This window comes from Cricetulus griseus, chromosome 7 (genome assembly GCF_003668045.3).
Source record: "Cricetulus griseus strain 17A/GY chromosome 7, alternate assembly CriGri-PICRH-1.0, whole genome shotgun sequence".
NCBI classification, from domain to species: Eukaryota; Metazoa; Chordata; class Mammalia; order Rodentia; family Cricetidae; genus Cricetulus; species Cricetulus griseus.
In genome coordinates, this window is record NC_048600.1 from 1,448,396 (window position 1) to 1,467,242 (window position 18,847).

The window sequence follows — 18,847 nt, forward strand, 5'->3', positions numbered from 1 at the left end:
CCTACACCAATGGCAGCGGTCCCCATGGCCAAGAAGTGGTATCGCATGAAGATACTCTGTTGCCATCTCCATTCACCTCATCAGTTTTGTTATCTTTCAACCCCAGTTATTTGGGTTAATTCTGTTCACACAGTAGATGAGGCAAGTTATCTACGCCTGTAGTGCCAAAGCATCCCTTCTTCAGGATACTGTTCTGTTTACTTCCTTGGCCACGAGCCCCACTGCTGTTGTTCCCTAATCAACAATTTATACAAAGTAAATGGCAGTAAACATTTTTGTTTTGTCTTGCCTCTTATGACAATTGAGTCTGCTGCAAAATATGATTTATATTTTCCTTTGCTTCTATTAATTGCAGCTTAGTTCCCAAATAAGGCTTCATTTTAGTCCCATAAAGGGTCAGTTTCATACAACCTCATACAATAAAATGTTTAATCTTTCCCCTGCAGTGTGCACATACTTCTAAGGCCCCTATCTTATCAGGAAGAGTTCCACAGACCTACAAAGGGCTTTTTTAGGACTAACTAGAGATCTGCAGACTAGGGGTGCTTCCTAAGCAATAGATAGACAATACGGTTTCATTCCTTCCAGCAGTCAGTAAGATACTACGCAGTCTGACAAAAGACAAGAACACAGCTGAAGGCAGAACACTTTCCAGGCAGCCAATCACACCACTGCTTCTGCAGTACTTCCAAAGTAATCTGAAGGGAGCCCCTGCAGACTCCATCTCAGGGACTGAGAGGCCGGGTCCTCCAGCCATCACTGTAGAGGACATCTGACATCAGTTGAGGTGTATGGCGACAATCTTGGTACTGTTCTCAGGGAACCAAAGACTGAAATGGTTTCACTAAATAAAGCTTCCTTCTATATTTTACCCCTAAAGGACAAATTTTAAAGCACACATAAGACCAACGAATGTTCACAGGTCTATCAGAAGTGCCCCCCCCCCGTGTGTGTGTGTGTGTGTGTGTGTGTGTGTGCTCGAGTGCGCGCCAGTTGTCTTAATAGTTCCCTGAAACAGTCTTCACAACACTGGGGTGACACACTTTGTAGTGAGAGGAAGATGTGCTTATGTTAAACATATCTGCTGCATCTCACTGGGGGACAGGCCAGTCGGTGAGATGTGGGGGACAGATGGTGACCGTAGTAGTCTTTTGCTAGAATACATTTCCATAGAGGATGATGTGGTGTCCAACTCAGTCCAGGCTGACGCTGACTGCATCTCAGTCACGGTATTTAAATCACATTAAGGCTCTCTTTTGTTTATGGCTTGCCCTATGATTTTGTCTGGCTTTTTAAATTTTTTTTTACATTTTTTAAAAATATCTGCCAGTCTCCGTGTGTCATCTATGACATGCTACGAATGAGGCTTTTTATTTTTGCCAAAACGAACTCTGCACCTCTTTCAGAAGTACTGTGTCCAAAAAGTGTTATTACATAAACCAATTATAACTAAACATAATTATAATTAAACCTGATTTTAATGAAAAGATACCTTTACATAAGCCATTTTAAACACTTCTGATGCTGTTGCAATGGCCTAATTTTAGAGGAGGAAGGACAAGAGGACATGCTGTGCACTCCCCAGTGGGAGAGACGCTAACAGTAGTGTGAACTTGGGGCTCTGTGTTTGGCTAACACAGGAACAGCCCATGCAGACACCTGCTTTAGCAATTTCCTGGAAGCTTTCTCCCAGCAACTCTCATCTACAGATATGCCGTCTCCCCGCCCCCCCCATCCTGCCACCTGCTACCTGATCAGGATATAAAAATGCTCCAACACAATGCCTGCCTGCCTGCTTCCCACCATGATAATCTAAAACTAAAACGGTCAGCAGGGCCCTGATTAGATGCTTTCTTTCAAAGTTGCCTTGGTCCTGCCACCAGAAAAGCAACATGTGAGGTAACAAACCCCATAGACTTTGGGGGAGGGGAAGAAGAGGAGAGAGACAGAGAGGAGGAAGAGGAGAGAGAAAGAGGGAAAGAAGAGAGAGAGAGAGAGAGAGAGAGAGAGAGAGAGAGAGAGAGAGAGAGAGAGACTAGCCAGTAATAAAGCCTGAGCCATTGGCCAAATTCTATTTACTATTAGCCACTGAGTGATTACTTCATAAGCGGCCAGGAGCAAGAGGAACCGGTCCAGGGGAACCAGTGGGGTAGAGAAAAGTATCCAACTACAACAGTGGGTGACTGTGTTCATCATTAGGCAGATCGTCCAAACTAAAAGTCAACAAAGAACCCTCAGGGTCAAAGCTCACAATGGATCAGATGGTCCCAACAGATCTACAGACAGGGAGTGCCTACAGGATCTCATTATAGGTCACAGAACTGCAACTTAAGAAAGACAGAAATCAATCACTTCTATTTCCTAACAGATCATAGTGGTATAGAGAAGAAATTAATAGCAAGTGAAACCACATAAATGCCTGAGAAACTCAATATATTCCTTTAAAAAAGATTTTATTTAAAAAATTCTGTCTATATGTGTATGTCATTGTGCGTGGATACACACAGGACACGAGTGCCAGACACATGGGATTCCTTCTGCAGCTGCAGTTCAGGGTGGTTGTGAGCCACCCAGTGTGGTGCTGGGAACCCATCCAGGTCTTTCTACACCCAACTCATCAGTGGGTCAACGAAGCCATCAGGGAGGTTGTTTAGAAATCCCTAGAACTCTGCTAGAACTTTTAGGCCACAACTAGGTCAGCTCTAGGAAAAAATTAGAACTTAATACTTAGATTTAAAAAGGAACCTAAGGATGAAGTTCAGTCAAGGTCCCAGAAAATTAGAACAAGTCAAACCCCAAAGAAGCAGGTGGCCAGAAACAAGAAAGATCAGGTCAGAAATTAATAGAGGAAATGATAATACACAGTATCAATCAAACCAAAGTTCATTTATTGAAAAGACAAACAGATCTCTACCAGAACTAAGAAGAGAGAATAGACCCAAAATATTAAATGAAGAGATAGGATGGGCTTTTATAGCAAATGCCCAATGAGATACAGAAGGAAAACTATGGGAAGACTCTGAAAACTTAAAACTCCCCACCAAGGAAAGTCCATACCAGATGGTGCATGGTTGAGCTCTAAAGGAAGAGTTAGCACTACTCCACCTCCCACTTCTCAGACTAGCCCACAAAAAAGGAAGGGAAAAACACACCGAAAATCATTTATGAAGCGAGCAGTTCTGATACCAAAGCCAGATAAAGACCCAACAAAAAAGAGAAATGGGAAATCAATTCTCCTTGTGAGCATGGGTAGAAATCAACTTCCCCAACGAGCGTAGGTAAACATAGTTTCCTTTCTGGTCTTGTGGTTTTGTTGATACCATAACCAAAAGCAGCTGGAGGAGGAGAGGGCTCATTTCATCTTCCAAGTCTCAGGCCACAGCCATATCACTGAAGGAAACCACACAGAACCATGGAGGGAACACTGCTTCCTAGCTTGCTTCCCCAGCTGTCTTTGTACGGGATACCACCACCCACAGTGGGCAGGCTCTTGGATATAAATCAGCAATCAAGAAAATGTCTCCCAGTCAAACCCACAGGTCAATCTGATGGAGGCAATTCCTCATCTGGCGTTCTCGTTTCACAGGTGTGCCACGCTGACCACCAAGAATGCCACCACAGTATGGACATTCTCAATGAGAGTCGTGCAAACCATGTTACTTAAGAACACAGCAAGGACAACAAATACCCTGATTCATGCCAGACATGCATCAAGATTGGCACAACATATGCAGACCAATAAATGTTGAATACAACATATATACTTTGAGGCAGAGAACACACAACTGGACAAAGTTCAAGACTCTTTTCTGATAAGTAAACCAGGATAGAAGGAATCAAACAAAGGATGTTAATACAAATCCATACCCAACAACATTATAAACAAATACTGAAAAACTTAAAAGTATGTCCTTTCGAATCAGGAATGAGGCAAATGCGCCCATTCCCATCATTTTTGCTCAATATAATGTTCAAAATCGTGGCTAGAGCAATGAAACAAGATCACAGGAGGTGGGGGGGGTGAGGGGAAGGGGGAAAGACGGCACAGCAGAGGATGCTCATCCTGGTACAAGGCAGGCCGCCTGAGCCTGACCCCTGAACCCACATGGTGCAAGGGGAGAACTCCAGCAAGCACCCTTTCACTCTCCACAAGTGTGCTGTGCCCTACACACACACACACACACACACACACACACACACAGTGACTTTTTAAGTAAATAATGAAAAGTAAATAAATAAATAAATAAATAAATAAATAGGAGTTAACTAAAGAGAAGGAACATCCCGCATCCTTATTTGCAAATGACATGATTCTATACTTATGAGGTACCGAAGTTGTTCCTGGGAAGGTCTTTGGTTTAATTCTGAAATACGTGGGTTATACTAATTCTACCTACACTCCTACATTTTGACAGCTGCCATGACTAAAATAATAAATAAATCTAAGAGTCTCAAAAAACTGTAAGTGTTCTCATTTTCCCTGTCATTTCCTCCCTAATCTTCTGAATTCTACTTGTTTTGTTAGCATTATGGCTCAATTTCAAAAATTATCTTGAGCCAGGAACAGTGCCACACTGGTGTATTCCCAGTTAGGCCAGAGGCTGAGATGGGAGGGTTCTGAGTTCAAAGTCAGCCCAGGGAAACCAGTGAGATTTTTCTCCATCAAGTAAGCAGACAATAGGACATACACAGATTGAAATCTACCTATGGAAATTCAATAAAACATCTGTAGTAAGAGGTTATCAATATCAAGACAGGCTTGGGATATTTTCAGTCAAAAGTAATGGAATGTGATGTGATTCAACACATTAAACGGCCCCAAATTAAAAGGTTAATAACCATAGCAGGCAAAATTATTTTTTCACAAATAACATACTGACTAATGTAGTGTTTCTAGAAAACCAAAGTAACTTGGTATTTATAAACAATATTTCATGGACTAGTTCCCATGATAAAAATAAGAAATGCTTCATGTTAGAGGCATCATAATTCTTGAAGTCTTTTTATTTAGCAATTTCTGGTAAGGAGATATACCACAGGAAAAGTAATTTCACTGGCAGTGAGGTATGTATATAGTCTTCCAAAATACTCCTTCACTTTAACTGTTTTTTCTCTTTATTTACAAATGAAAAAAGCATCAATGCATATCCTTGGTTCACCTCTATTAGCAACTACATGAAATGGTGTGGAATGGGTGCTTGCACACAAACTGTCGTCTGTAAAGGATGCTGATTTTGGAAAGAGTTGAAGAGCGTCATCACAAGTTATCATGACCAAGACACCTGCACCATTACGTTCCATTCCTCACAGCACATTTATTTCAGTATTCCATTATGTGGGTTCTTAGCATGAGCATAGTGTTACACAATTTTCATACATATAATCACATCCAAAACAAGGTCTAGCATTGAAATTGTAAACATTCTCATCATATGTAGAAATAGTTTGTGTATTAATAGTTTTTCTAACTGATCAAATTTGGAAGATAATATAAATGAGAAAAAGCCTATTCTAAATTGTGTAGTGAGCCTTGTTTATTAATTACATTTCTACAATGTTAAATAAAGAGACAACCCTGTCCTGTAAGCATGTCAAACTGTACGTAAAACATTACAAAGAAACAAATCTGGTAACAAAAGTATGTCTTGCAATAAAGAACATTAGATTTTTAAAATCTATTATGATACAAAAATGGAAAGGGTAAATAGCATCTTTGCTGACAAAGTAGGAGGTAGCGTGGGTGCACCACTTCATTGTCTGAGAAAAGCAACTCGAGTCAAGAAGGCTTCCTTACCACAAATAATTCCCAGGACTATGTACACATTGCTTTTAGAAATACTTGTTTAAACAAATCTCCCTCCCACTTTTTAGTATAAAAAAAAACAAAAAAACCGTTCCATGTGATTAAAAAAACAAAACAAAACAAAACACTTATACATCTAGATAGATAGTACTCTGCCCTATTTGGGTGAACAGTCTCAAACTATGAAGTACATGATATTTAATGCCCTAAGTTGAGTAAATTTAGTTAGCAGTTCCTGGAAGTATACAAAACACTAAATACATACCAACAAAATATAATATCTTAGTTTTCTATGTAAGTGTGGGGAAGAAACAGAGCCTTGATTCTGGTAACACTGCAGAGAACACAATCTTTCAGCAAGTCTGTCTGTAAACCCATGTGCAACACTTACAGATGGCTCTCAGATGTAAGACCTTTAATTGAGTAAACTCAGCCAACAAAATTCAGCAAACCTTGAAAACACATCTCTGTCCTATATAAAATATATAGACTACTTACTGTCATTAAGTGTTCAGTTTGCTCAGATGCCACTTAATCCACGCTCCCCCATTTTTCCTACTTTAGTATTTATAAATGGACATGGCTTACAAAAAAAAAAAAAAAAAAAAAGGACAAGAATTTTAAATTTACATCCAATTAAATCTGCTGTTTAAAAGGATTCCTGGTCCTATGAGGCTGCTTCTGCCATTAGTAAAGAAAAGGAAGTTTCCGTAATAGAGGCAGGCTTTTTAAGTAGTGATGTCACTTCCACCATGCCAGCTCCAGTCCGTGGAAGATTAGCGTTTACAATGTGCCGCTGTAAGTGCTTAATCCAGTCTTCCTGAACAGACAATGGTCCCCGAAAGACTAGGCCACAAAACCTGTAAGAGAAGCAGATAATAGTAGTTCTCTTAAGGTAATACTATTTAAAACTTCTTCATCAAAAGCCCATAATGTAAGAAACAAATCTCACCATACAATACACAGAGCACTTGGCTAACAAATTGATGGTTCTCAGCCTGTGGGCCACAGCCCCTTGAGGTTCAGACAACCCTCTCACAGGGTCACCCAAGTCCACCCTGCATATCAGATATTTACATGACAATTCTTAACAGTAGCAAAGTTACAGTTATGAAGTAACCATGAAAATAATTGTTTGGTTTTTTTGGTGGGATGGGGCACCGGGGCACCACAACATGAGGAACTGTGTTAAAGGGTCGTAGAATTGAGAAGGTTGAAAAGCGCTGGTTTAAATTAAGTTGAATCAATTTACACCTTTATTAACAGATTTATTTTGTAGTGGTTATAATATCATTTGAGTTAAAATTAACTAAACAGAATTCTGTAAAAAAAGAAAAAGAAAAAGAAAAATCAATGCGCATGGGCATCTTGCCCTGCCTCCATGTCTGTGCACCATGTGCATGTGCCTGGGGTCTTAGGAACCTGAGACTGGAAGTTGCAGGCCACCAAACGGGGGATGGGAATCAAGCAGGCATGGGTCCTCTGAAGAGTAGGCCGTGTTCTCCTGCCCCACTTTTCTAACTTTTATAACATCTAAATTCATGCACAGGAATTGTTCCAAAGTGTGTATCTCTCAAAAGAGTCTTCTCCAATTCAGAAGTACACTGTGTCTATGCACGGGTCTGTGAGGGTACATGGAGGGAGGAGAGTTATGCAGTGAAAGAAAATGTGATCTCAATGGACAGCAGAAACAATGCAAACTAAATCTATCAAGAATATAAAGCACAGCAATTAATTAACCACTTCTATAAATTACAGTGGAATACAGGTATTTGGCTGATATACAAACCCAATCTTACTAGCTGTTGAGGCAAACTTAAGTATACAATGAATTAAGAGTCTAAATAAACTGTCTCTGCAAAATCATTTATAGCTTTATTGTTGAGCATGCCACAAACTAAAAATGCCAACTAAAATAGCTACTGTGTCTCAAAGGAAAGCGAAGAAAGGGATGACGTTTGGCAACAGAAGCATATACCTGCATCGGAGAATGTAAACCTCGTCAGCACCATGAGGTAATGTTAACATTTTCTTCTTGCTTCCAGATCTTGACCTTGATTTCTTTTGCTTACAATCTAAGGCTAAAAAAGGAAGAGAAAGACTTAACATTCCTCATATATATAAAGCATACCTACACAAAAGAGGTCACACCATCTACACACCATCTCATTAGAGAAGTGTGTGTCCAGTTCCCGGTTTACAGGGCATGCACCAACTCCCAGTGACTCACTCCTACAGCAGCTCTGATCTGCACATGCACTCTGTGCTGCCTTTTTCAAATAAGGGTCTCCACTCATGCAGAATGGAGAAAATGTGGCTAAAACACCAGGAGCTGGGTTGGTCAATAATGACAACAATGGGAATCTTTACTTTTAATCACACCTAATTTTAAACATCTTATTTCCAGGAAAATCACAACTTTTTAGTGCTACTAAATTAAAATTGCATTTGACTACTACTCCATTAAATAAGCCCAGCAAACCAAGCAATGGAATATCAACAATGCAAGACAAAGCTCAGTGAAAAGCCAATTTCCACTGAAATTCAGCAGCAAACAGCTCAGTTTTCATTTTTAAACTCAACCTATATTACAGGCACAATCATTGAAACATGTGAGTTTTATTAGAAAACTATAAATCTGTATCATTTAAGTTCACAACTGGACCCAGTGTTCGATGCCAACTACTCTTCACAGTTTTTCATTCTACATTTTCTCAAGTAGTTTAAAAATGTGATTTAAAAAGAAATACTTTTTTAAAGGGTAGACCAAATATTTTAGTATTGGTTTTGACACTTTTCCATTACTTAACTTTTCCCTTTAATGATTTACTCCAAATACATGATGAGTTGATGAAAGCAAAGATTTTCATTAGTTGAACCAGAGAGGACAATGCTCTCCAGTCCTTGGACAGAGCTACGGCGCTCCTCTGCACAAAGGGATGGCAAGTGCAGGTGCTGCTTGCCAAGCAGCAGGAAGAGGAAGAGTTCATCTCTAGGTATCTAGGCTGAGGGATCCAAACCTCACAGAAGAACCACTCAAACGACTACCTCTCTTCTATCATCCACAAAATTCTAAGTAAGGCAACAGGGCATGCCGCCCGTGAAGTGGGCTGTTCCATGAGAATTGGAACTCTGTTCCAACAGAACCAGAGGCCACAGCTCCTCACAGCCATCAAGTGGCAAGGCCACAGAAATGCACACAGCAACTAAAAACTGGGGACCTAAAAGCGCAGTCACTATTTCCAGCTTTTTGTTGTTACTTGTCTATTTGAACCCTAACTTTTTTTTTCCTACTTATTATTAAATAATAGACCAATAAGCAAAGAACTGTTAGAAGTCAGGCATTGAAGAATGGCTACTTCAAAGCTGAATAACCCAGCTCCAGAAAATGCTTTTCAGGTTCTCATTAGTTATTTCAGTCAAGAGCCTGGTACACAGCAGGGACTCAACAAATGTTTCTGCTGTAAAAATTAAGCAAAACCTCATAATTTAAGCATTTGGCATTCAGATGATGTGTGAATGGAAATCTGTTCTACCGCAATGCAATATGGGTAACATTTCTTTCTAATACCACTGCACCATTTGCTTAGAGTCTTTGGGAAATGTTACAGGGCAGTCTAACTTAAATGGAGAAACTAGGTTCTTCATCATAATTACTTTGAATGAATCAAACACCATATACTTCTTTTCCATTGCTGATGCAATAAGCAACCTAGAATTAACTGACTTTTAAGTGATCTACACTCTGGAAATAGAGTCCAGAGAACTACTAGCTGTCAGTTACTCACTCCTTCCACCTGTGAGAGGTGCAATGTCTGCCTCTGTGATGTAGGACACAGCAAGGTTCAGCATTAGTTACAATCTTTCTTTGAAGAGCTTGCTGGTTGTCCAACTTGACACTATATTAAAAAAAATCCTTGTAGAATGCAAACAGATTACTGTAGAATTCAAACAGAATGCACTATAATGACCCTTACAAACCATCTTCAGAGTGCTACTGTTAGCAAATATTTTACATGAATATTTTACATGAATGAAGAAGAACAGTGTTTTCTGAATTTTGATGCTATAGACTCTAGAAGTTGTTTTATGAATGGTAACATCTAAAATTGTAAATGAAACCATCAAAATTTCAGCATTAATATTTGGAGGTGGCATGACATCAGAGAGCTGTGTGACCGTCACTGTGCAGCTGGTGGTTTCTAGTAACCGGGTTTCCACGCCAGGTTACACAAGTTCTTCACTGAGAATCCTTACAAGTTTATTCCTAAGAACAAGGTTATTTCCAAATCCCAGATCCCTGGTAATAAAACCTGAAAATCCAAATGTCTTAACATCTCCATTATTTTAAATATTTTAAAATTCCTTGGTTCCCAGAACACTGTTTACTAATTCAAATGAATACAGTGAGTAACAAGTTTTGTTTTCTGGTTTTTTTTTTAAATACTAGTACCCAACCCACCCCTGTAATGCAGCCCACACATTCAGAAAAAAACTGGAAAGAACAAAAACAAACAACAACAAAACCCTGAGTAACAGAAACATGTACAAGGAAGACATTCATATGGCAACTGCTGTCTCAAAGATAACTTACACAAAATGTCCTATGGAATTCAAAGGACAATGTACAAACATGTCTGTCTCAGAAGTATTCCACATCAACTAAGGCTCAGTCTTTTAGGCCTCACACTGTATCTTGGTTCCCTTGTTTCCACCTCTGTGACTACACTGCTGGAGGAGGGCAGAAGCAGGCTGAGTGACTCGGGTCCTCATGTGCTGGCTCAGAGGGCAGAAGATTGGTCAGAAATCTTTAAACTCAGGTTGTCTTGAGTTTATGGAAGACTTTACCTGCTACTGCAAAACTGGTCAAAAAGACAATGAATTGAGCTACAAGGTCATACCCAAAGGTTCGACAATCTAACTTTTAGTAAAACAGCTGTGTTTTACTGAATATAGAAAAAAACTCAAAAGACCCCACAGTGTTACACTATGAAATAGTCCAAAGCACTAACCAGGTAACAACAAGCAAGCCATTAGATGATATGCCCATCCAAAGACAAACCTGTTTTCTGAACAACTACTTCACTTTACACCAAGTGATGTAGTGATGTAATTATATAAAATCTCTTGCTCTTTCCATCGCTCTGCTTAGTGTATAGTATACAATTATTGTTTCTAAAGAAATTTTATTTTTTTCTTCATTACACAAATGTCTTCAGAGGATGAGGATTTATTTGGTGTTGGCTGAAGCTGCTTCTATGGCCAAGAAGTGCATCATGACTAAATTAATATTCACCACTAACAATTTTAATTGCTCTCAGTCACTCCTGCCCAATCATTTAAGAGCTCAACTTCTTTAACTGACTACTGGTTAATCCATGCTTTTTAGTGTGTGGTGTGCTGCTATAACACATATCACAGACTGAGCGAATGGAAATAACACCAGTGCATTGGCTCACAGTCTTAGAGGCACCCACTTGTGGTGAGGGCTCTTCTTGCAGAAAACCAAGAGGGTATTGGGCAAACTCATTTTTGTTTTTTTAATCACTGCTGTGCTAACTTATCCATTTCTAAAATAAAAGCATCAATCCATTCCCGAGGACAGAACCCTGTAGCTTCTAATCATCTCTTAAGACTCTAGTCTTTAACAATAAGATAGACATTCTCATTTCAAAAGACAAAGAACAAAGAAGAAACTTGTCCTATCTAAGTCAAAAAGCTAGTAGAAAAAATTAGACCATTTAGCTCCAGAATGGACACAATGGAGAGTCTGGGCAGTCCCCACCCCTACGGTTTGTTTGACTCTGGGCAGACTTCCGTTGGTAGGTGCGAGTCCCAAGCCTGTAGCTGTCCCAGGCTCATGACATGCTGGTACTCTCATAGTCTTGGGATCTTAGAGGATTCTGACTATAACAGTTCTACACATGTGCTTGAGCACACACGCTTGCATGAACGCACCTATCCATGCACCGTAGGTTCTGATTCCCATTTCGAGTGGGTGCTGCCCTGGTGGAAGTCATGCTCCTGCAGTTATTGTGTTCTTGGGGGCTTGAAGATTTAATACCAGTTGGAAACAGCAAATGCTTCCCCACTTGCTTCTTCTAGAGTGGTGGGCCTACTAGATCACAGGGGCCACTTCAGTCAGAGCTGCCACAGGCCCACATGCCCTCAGTCTTTACCCTACTACAAAGAGCAGCATCTGGCCTCTTCATTGCTAAAACTCTTTAGCAAAGGGTCTCTTGACACATTTAGGACTCTCTCCCCAGCACACTCTCTTACTGTGTACATGACCGGGTGTGATCCACTACCCTGCCTCACTGTAATTATAGTTAGCTGTCCTCTCACGGCTGCCTAATGCTCTGTTGTCAGGAAATGTTATGTACCAGATAGCCGCCTCCTCCTTCCTTTCTTGTTCCACACGGTTCTGCCCAATTCTTCACAACAATCTAACAAGGGTGACTTTTACACTTCAATCTCCCAATACCGTGTTCCTCATTTTTGTCTCAAGAGTTCAATGGCATGGCCTTTTCTGTCTCTATTTCTGCCAATATTCCAATCCTAGCACTTAAGGAGTCAACAGCTTTCTCCTGACCCTGCACCTCAATCATTCAAGGCTCTGTACACAGCAAGGCAAGCATTTTGGTAGCACACTCATGCTACCCTCAGGGATTTGTAACAACAGTCCTACTTCTTGGCAACAACTTAATTCTCCAAATGCACATCCTCAGGATCCTGGAGGGTGGAGTCCACTGGTGCCTGGTGAGGGCCTTTCTGCTAGGCTGCACCACCACATCAGAACAAGTGAGAATGGGGGCTGGAGGGGGGGGGCAGAGAAATTGGACAAGCCATTCTTCCTAGACAAACCCAGCCGGCCCTTCAGGAGCTAACCTCCCCCTTCTTCATTAATAAAGGCCTGCTTAGGCCATCTTAAAGCTCCACCTCTTAGGATGGTTAAATTACAGCCCAAGCTTTAGAAAGGAATCTTCAAACGATTCAGCCCTGGGTTGTGGTGAAGCATAATGGCCACATTACATAGACACTAAATAGAAGCCTGTTATAGCCCCGCTAGAAGAAGAAAATATCTTTTCTATAAGGTTAGCATGTTCAAACTTGGAAAGCAAAAGCAACAAGTTTGTAAAAAAAAAAAAAAAAAAAAAAAAGCAGGGATTACATTATCACCAGCAGGTAAGCCACCATTCTAGCACCAATAAAAAGCTGGTGAGGAAGGTGGCGGCGGCAGCTGGGAGGTGGGAAAAGGGAAAATGTCCCAAGGTGTATTCAAGTGTGAGTCTGATAAACTCAATTCTAATTGCTGCCACTAACCCTCCAATGCTCATAAGACTCTCAAACATATAAAAGACTGTGCAAACAAGCATTTTATCTTTCTTAGTTTCAACGGAAAAAGAACTAGATTTGGATTAGGGTATTTTTAAGGAAAATATTAGCTGGCACAAGGCAGAAATTAAGGGAAGCAGGGGATCTTTTTATTTTAAAGACTAACCTATTTTTTCACTTAAGCTTTCTGTCTGCATAGAGTCCAAAAAGCAGCTTCATAGATGTGCAGCTGTGTAGGGCTCTACACTGGGGTTTATGCTCTGCTACTACAGTCTTGAAACTGTTAAGTGTTTACAAACAAAGGCTACTACATACTCATTTTGCATGAGACCATACAAATGCATTCAGGGCCATGTCCTGAGTGCCTAGTACCATAATGGCATAGTGACTATGAAAGAGTAATTGACCCCAAATGAAAATAATCAGGGAGGGGCAAATGTCCACAGAAATATTTTAATATTTCACCTAGAAGAGGATGATAGGCAAACAATTTGGAAAGTAGCCTTTTATTAACACTTGAAGTCTATGTGGGAGAAGAAAAAAAGCACAATTTGTAGTTGCCCCCACTGTTTCAATACACAAATATATCCAGAAATATGAGGAATAATTAGACACAAATGGTAATAAGACAGCAAATATTACTTCTTTGTGTCGACAAGTTAAAACTGTTTTTCCCAGGTGAGTTTGGGGCTCTATGCTGTTTTATTTAGCAAAGCAAGTGTTTGCCAAGAAGAGCAAATCACTTCTCTTAGACTAAGACACACATAAAACACAGAACAAACATTAAAGTCCACAAACATGAATCTGTGTATCACCTTCTAAAAAAAAGAATGACTTAGCTGTGCGTTGGTGGTGCACGCCTTTAATCCCGGCACTCAGGAGGCAGGCAGGCGGATCTCTGTGAGTTCAAGGCCAGCCTGGTCTCCAGAGCAAGTGCCAGGATAGGCTCCAAAGCTATACAGAGAAACCCTGTCTCGAAAAACCAAAAAAAAAAAAAAAAAAAAAAAAAAAAAAGAATATGACTTAAGCATTTTATTCAAACTCCGGCCCTCTACAAGCTTCTGTATTTCTGAGACATCACCTCAGGAATAATTAGTGAATAACTAAATAAATATACAGCAAGAAAGGCAAAATACCTTCCATACCTATTCAACTTCAGCAAGACAGACAAATCTAAATGTCACATTTTTATGGTCTCAATGAATTTGACTAGGCTTTTAATCATTTTTTAAGATTTTTCATACTCCAACAATGTTCAAACCTAAAAGCAGACATCGTGCTCATCAGGTTATTTTCTTTTGGGGGCATCTTCTAGCTAAGGCTGTGTGTGTGTGTGTGTGTGTGTGTGTGTGTGTGTGTGTGTGTGTGTGTGTGTGTGTGTGTTACATATACATACAACACTGGATAGCAAGAATTAACATTTTTCCTCAACCCCTAAATAAAACAAGGAAATAGTAAATTCTACTTTTGCACCTCTGAATAAGTGAGGAATGAAATCCCCAACAAGCCATCTTCTTGGCCTAACCTCACAAGAGGCAGTTGGAGTACATTTGTATCATACCTGTCCTAGGGTGTCTGTTGTGACAAAGCAACTTGGGGAAGAAAGGGTTTACTTAATCTTCCAACTCTCAGTTCATCACTGAAGGAATTTGGGGCAGGAACTCAAGGCAGGAAGCTGCTTACAAGCTTGCTCCTCATAGCTTCATCAGCCTGCTTTCTTATACCACCCAGGATCATGGGCCCAAGGGTAGTACTGCCCACAATGAGCTGAGTCTCTCCTACATTCATTAAAAAAAAAAAAAAAAAATACCCCACAGGCCAATCTATTGAGGGCATTTTCTTAAGTGACGATTTCCCTCTTCTCAAATGGCCATACCTTGACTCAGACTGACAAAAACAAAACAAAACAAAACCAGGATAATATCCATAAAGTCAACTACAGCAAAACACCTACATTTAGTTCTGGCTAACAATGTATTTTGTGTAACCGTAACACAGTCCAGATCATAACAACACTCAAGAACTCATACTAGATGAGAAATCACAGAAAGCTCGTAGAATGCAACGGAAGATATTTTGGACACATCAATAAATTAATACTATAAAAAAGCAAATCCTAGAAATTGATAAGTAATAAAACTAGTAGGGATACTAGAGAAACTGACAAGACTGGAGCCAGACGGGGGTGGGGGGGTGGGTGGAGACGGAGGGACACAATCAAAAAGAACTAAACTCTGTAACCAATGACAAGCAAAAACAGACATCATATCAAGTATTTCGTCTGCAGTGGTGTTAGCTGGGTATCCAGGTGAGGAGGAACTCTTGCCTGTGTTCTACCCCTAACAAATCTGCCATGCTGTCTTGACTTTACCTCCACCACACTAGCCACCTATTGGTGCCCCTACTTCACATTCTTAAGTGTGAATTTCTCCTCCTTGTAACCAAATCTTCTATTTAAAAAGTTTCCAAAGCATCACATAAATCCTTTTAAAAAGGATTAAAAAGGGATTTTTGAACCCAGCCTTTAAACCCTGTACTCAGGAGGCAGAGGCAGGCAGACCTCAGGTACAGGCTGCCTGGTCTACACAATGTGTCTCAGGAGAGTGAGAACTACATAATAGAAAAAGGGTTTATGCTTCATTACACTGTCAGTACCAGCATTAATTACCTTCCTATGTATTTTACTTGACTTATCTCAGCCATGTAACTCCCTACCTCCTGCCTCCCAGTATTTTTAATAAACATTTCACATTTCCCCACATCATTCCTTCTTTTTCTAAGTATGGGTCCTTTCCTCTCCAGACCCTGACTTTCCAAGTCAGCTGGTGATCTTTGAGGCTCAAATCAAATAACACATGCTGAGATGAGGCATAGCTCCTGTTTGGTACAACTTGTTTTTAGCATGCAAAAAAACCACTGGATTCCAGCATCTAATGAGCCATCAATGACTACAAAAACCTCAATCAAACCCACACTGGCCCTAGTCTAGGCTTACAGGGCTTTCTTTCCTCTACACTCAAGAGTATTTCACACAGCTCATCCATGGCACTTGTCCATGGATGTGTTTCTAACTATAAGTAAAATTCAATCTGTCTCTGCAGTACTTTAGCACAATGCTGGGACCACAGAAGAAGTTGAGAGTTGAAGAAATGCTGGCTGAACCAGTGAGTCATTAGCCAACCCTCTTTGGGTTAGTGGGCAAAAAGCATACACCTTTCCCTGCACAATAAAATAGTTACCAGTCCCTTTATAGGTTATTCTAAATGGGTATAGGGTTACATTTACCCATCTGTTTCACAAGGCAAAAATAACATCCAAATGGTTAGAGGAAAAAAGTCAAGTTTGGCACTAAGAACTAATCTTAGAAAATGTACTCCACCAGCATGACTCCCTTTCTTGTCAAATTTGAATAAACGGTGCATTACTGCAACACCAGCACAGAATACATGTCCTTATTCCTTACACCTTAGTGCTGAGACAAGTTACAGCTAAGGAAATATGGACACTGTCTCACGGACAGCTTTTAAAATACAAGTTAGAATATACCATGTGCTTGTTATTTTGTGTGAATGTCCATTTGTGTGCAGGATTAAAACGTGCTGGAAGGGAAGCAGCAAAAAGCCAGTCCCCTCCATTCCTAGTCTGCTCAAAAGGTGACGTAAGCTAAGCAACCACCACCACGCTGGACCCTTGCAGCCCCAATGGCACCGAGCCGAGCACTAATCTGCAAAGCTCTAATTTTGCTGGTTACTGTTGCCAATAACCCTTCTTCCTCTTCTTCATTGCAAAGCCAGTCCAGACAATTATCAAGGCTTTGAGTTAAAGCTGCTTATACTCTATGGGACTGAACCACAAGTAACAATAGAACATCAAACCGTAGTAACAGAAGACACTATGAATGCACACATGCTTCATCTGACACACAATGGGAAGTGTGTACCATGTCATAGTGGAGAGCTCCCCTCTAGCATTTTTGTAGCACAGGAGTGACATTCCTCATGGTTTACAAACCCATTGAGCACCTGGCTGAGTTCATCAGCATCTGCAGGAGTACTGCATCATTAAAGCTGAAAACAGGTAAAATACCCATTAGTAAGATCCACCTACAATTACATTTTAGAATGGGTTTGAAAAGCAGGCATAATGTACTAGGGGTGCTGTGAAAGGACAACAATTGAAACCTTTTTCTCACTGCTTTAATCACGGGGAGGGGGACCAAGGGGGGAGGACCGGACACAGGACGGGGACGGATGACGATACTGGTCACTTTAGATAACTTAAGTGTTGTGGAAATGTGCTCTTCAGATAGACAAATAATGTACTTTGTAATAAAAAATATTTTCCCCGGACTGGAGAGATGGCTCAGCGGTTAAGAGCACTGACTGTTCTTCCAGAGGTCCTGAGTTCAATTCCCGGCAACCACATGGTGGCTTACAACCACCTTGAATGAGATCTGGTGCCCTCTGCTGGCATGCAGGCTGAAGGCTGTATACATAATAAATAAAATCTTCAAAAAAAAATATTTTCCCCTATTCATTTTAAATAACTAGAAATTCCTACTTTACTTGACATTCCAAAGGTCATTATCTAACTTCAAAAAATAGCTGGTAGACAAAAAACAAGTAGGTTAAGAAAAATAATTCTGTTGCTGCCACAGAAGTGTTAGGCTTTCTAAGATAGTCTACTGTCATTGGTTCTAGGCCATATCACTGCCTAAACAGAATGAAGTTAAGGCAGGGTATTCAAATGTGGGTAGCAAGCCAACTTACTGAGTCATAATAAGCATTAACTTTTAACGAGAAAGAATAAAACAAAAACACTAGAGTGTATCAGAGAGTATGCAGGTATAAATGTGAATTTACATGTGGGAGTCAAGATGTTAACATGAAGAACCAACACATTACAAGTATTTGAACAGTCAGCAAATTGACATTTTTGCAAGTAGAGTGTTGGTTGGAGGTTAGTTAGAATGAACATTTTTATCTCTGGAACTCTACTGGATTGCACACAAGACTTCAGGAGCTAATGCTTCTAAACAGGCAAAGTCCATCTTACCACAGCTTATCACACTCAGTCTTGAGAATGTGCAAGGTTGTGCACTTGTGTTGCTATTACATGCCTGTTCATGCACAGTGGAGGCCAGTAGCTGACATGGGGATGTCTTTCTTAAAGTGCTTCTTCATTTTATGTACTTGTTTATTGAGCCAGTCTCTCACTGAACGCTAAGATCAAAGCCCACAGTGTCAGCTGGACAGGATGGCCAGTGTTTCTCCACACCCAGCTGACTTACATGGATGCCTAGAATCCAATCACTGCTCCTTGCACATTTCAGAAAGCACTTTAGCCACTGAACCACCTTCCCAGCCTCTCCCCCCATTTAAGCTCTGTATTCAAAACAGCTCTGTTATCATACAGATAAACATCTACATGAACAAAGACTGAACAAGGAGAACACACATTTTCATTGTTCCATTTTGTGATGCACTTGAATGAAGGTATGGTTTAAAAATGAGAATTTACTATACACCTCTCTCTCTCTCTCTCTCTCCACACACACACACACACACACACACACACACACACACACACACACACACACACACACACACTTTTACAAAGCCAAGCTTGTTACTGATATGAACTAAGGAACCCCTTTATAATAATCTAGAACCTGCTTGGTCTGTGATACAAGTATTGGGAAAGGAACGG

The 18,847-nt window shown here is 40.3% G+C and overlaps 1 protein-coding gene across 16 annotated transcripts in view; it reads right to left on the bottom strand.

Annotated features, from left to right (window-relative positions):
• Znf644 (zinc finger protein 644) overlaps positions 1-18,847 on the bottom strand; it is a 113,593-nt gene that overhangs the window by 46,859 nt on the left and 47,887 nt on the right. For 14 of the 16 annotated variants that reach the window (XM_035448324.1, XM_035448322.1, XM_027425895.2 and 11 more), the window contains 2 exons: positions 7,782-7,884; positions 6,434-6,663 (listed from right to left, as the gene is read on the bottom strand). In XM_035448324.1, the coding sequence (XP_035304215.1) occupies positions 6,471-6,663; positions 7,782-7,884 (296 nt within the window). In that variant the 3' untranslated portion in view covers positions 6,434-6,470. Of the gene's footprint in view, positions 1-4,986; positions 6,664-6,920; positions 7,426-7,781; positions 7,885-18,847 lie in introns of those variants that run through there. The other 2 variants (XM_027425889.2, XM_035448321.1) reach the window with 2 other exon arrangements.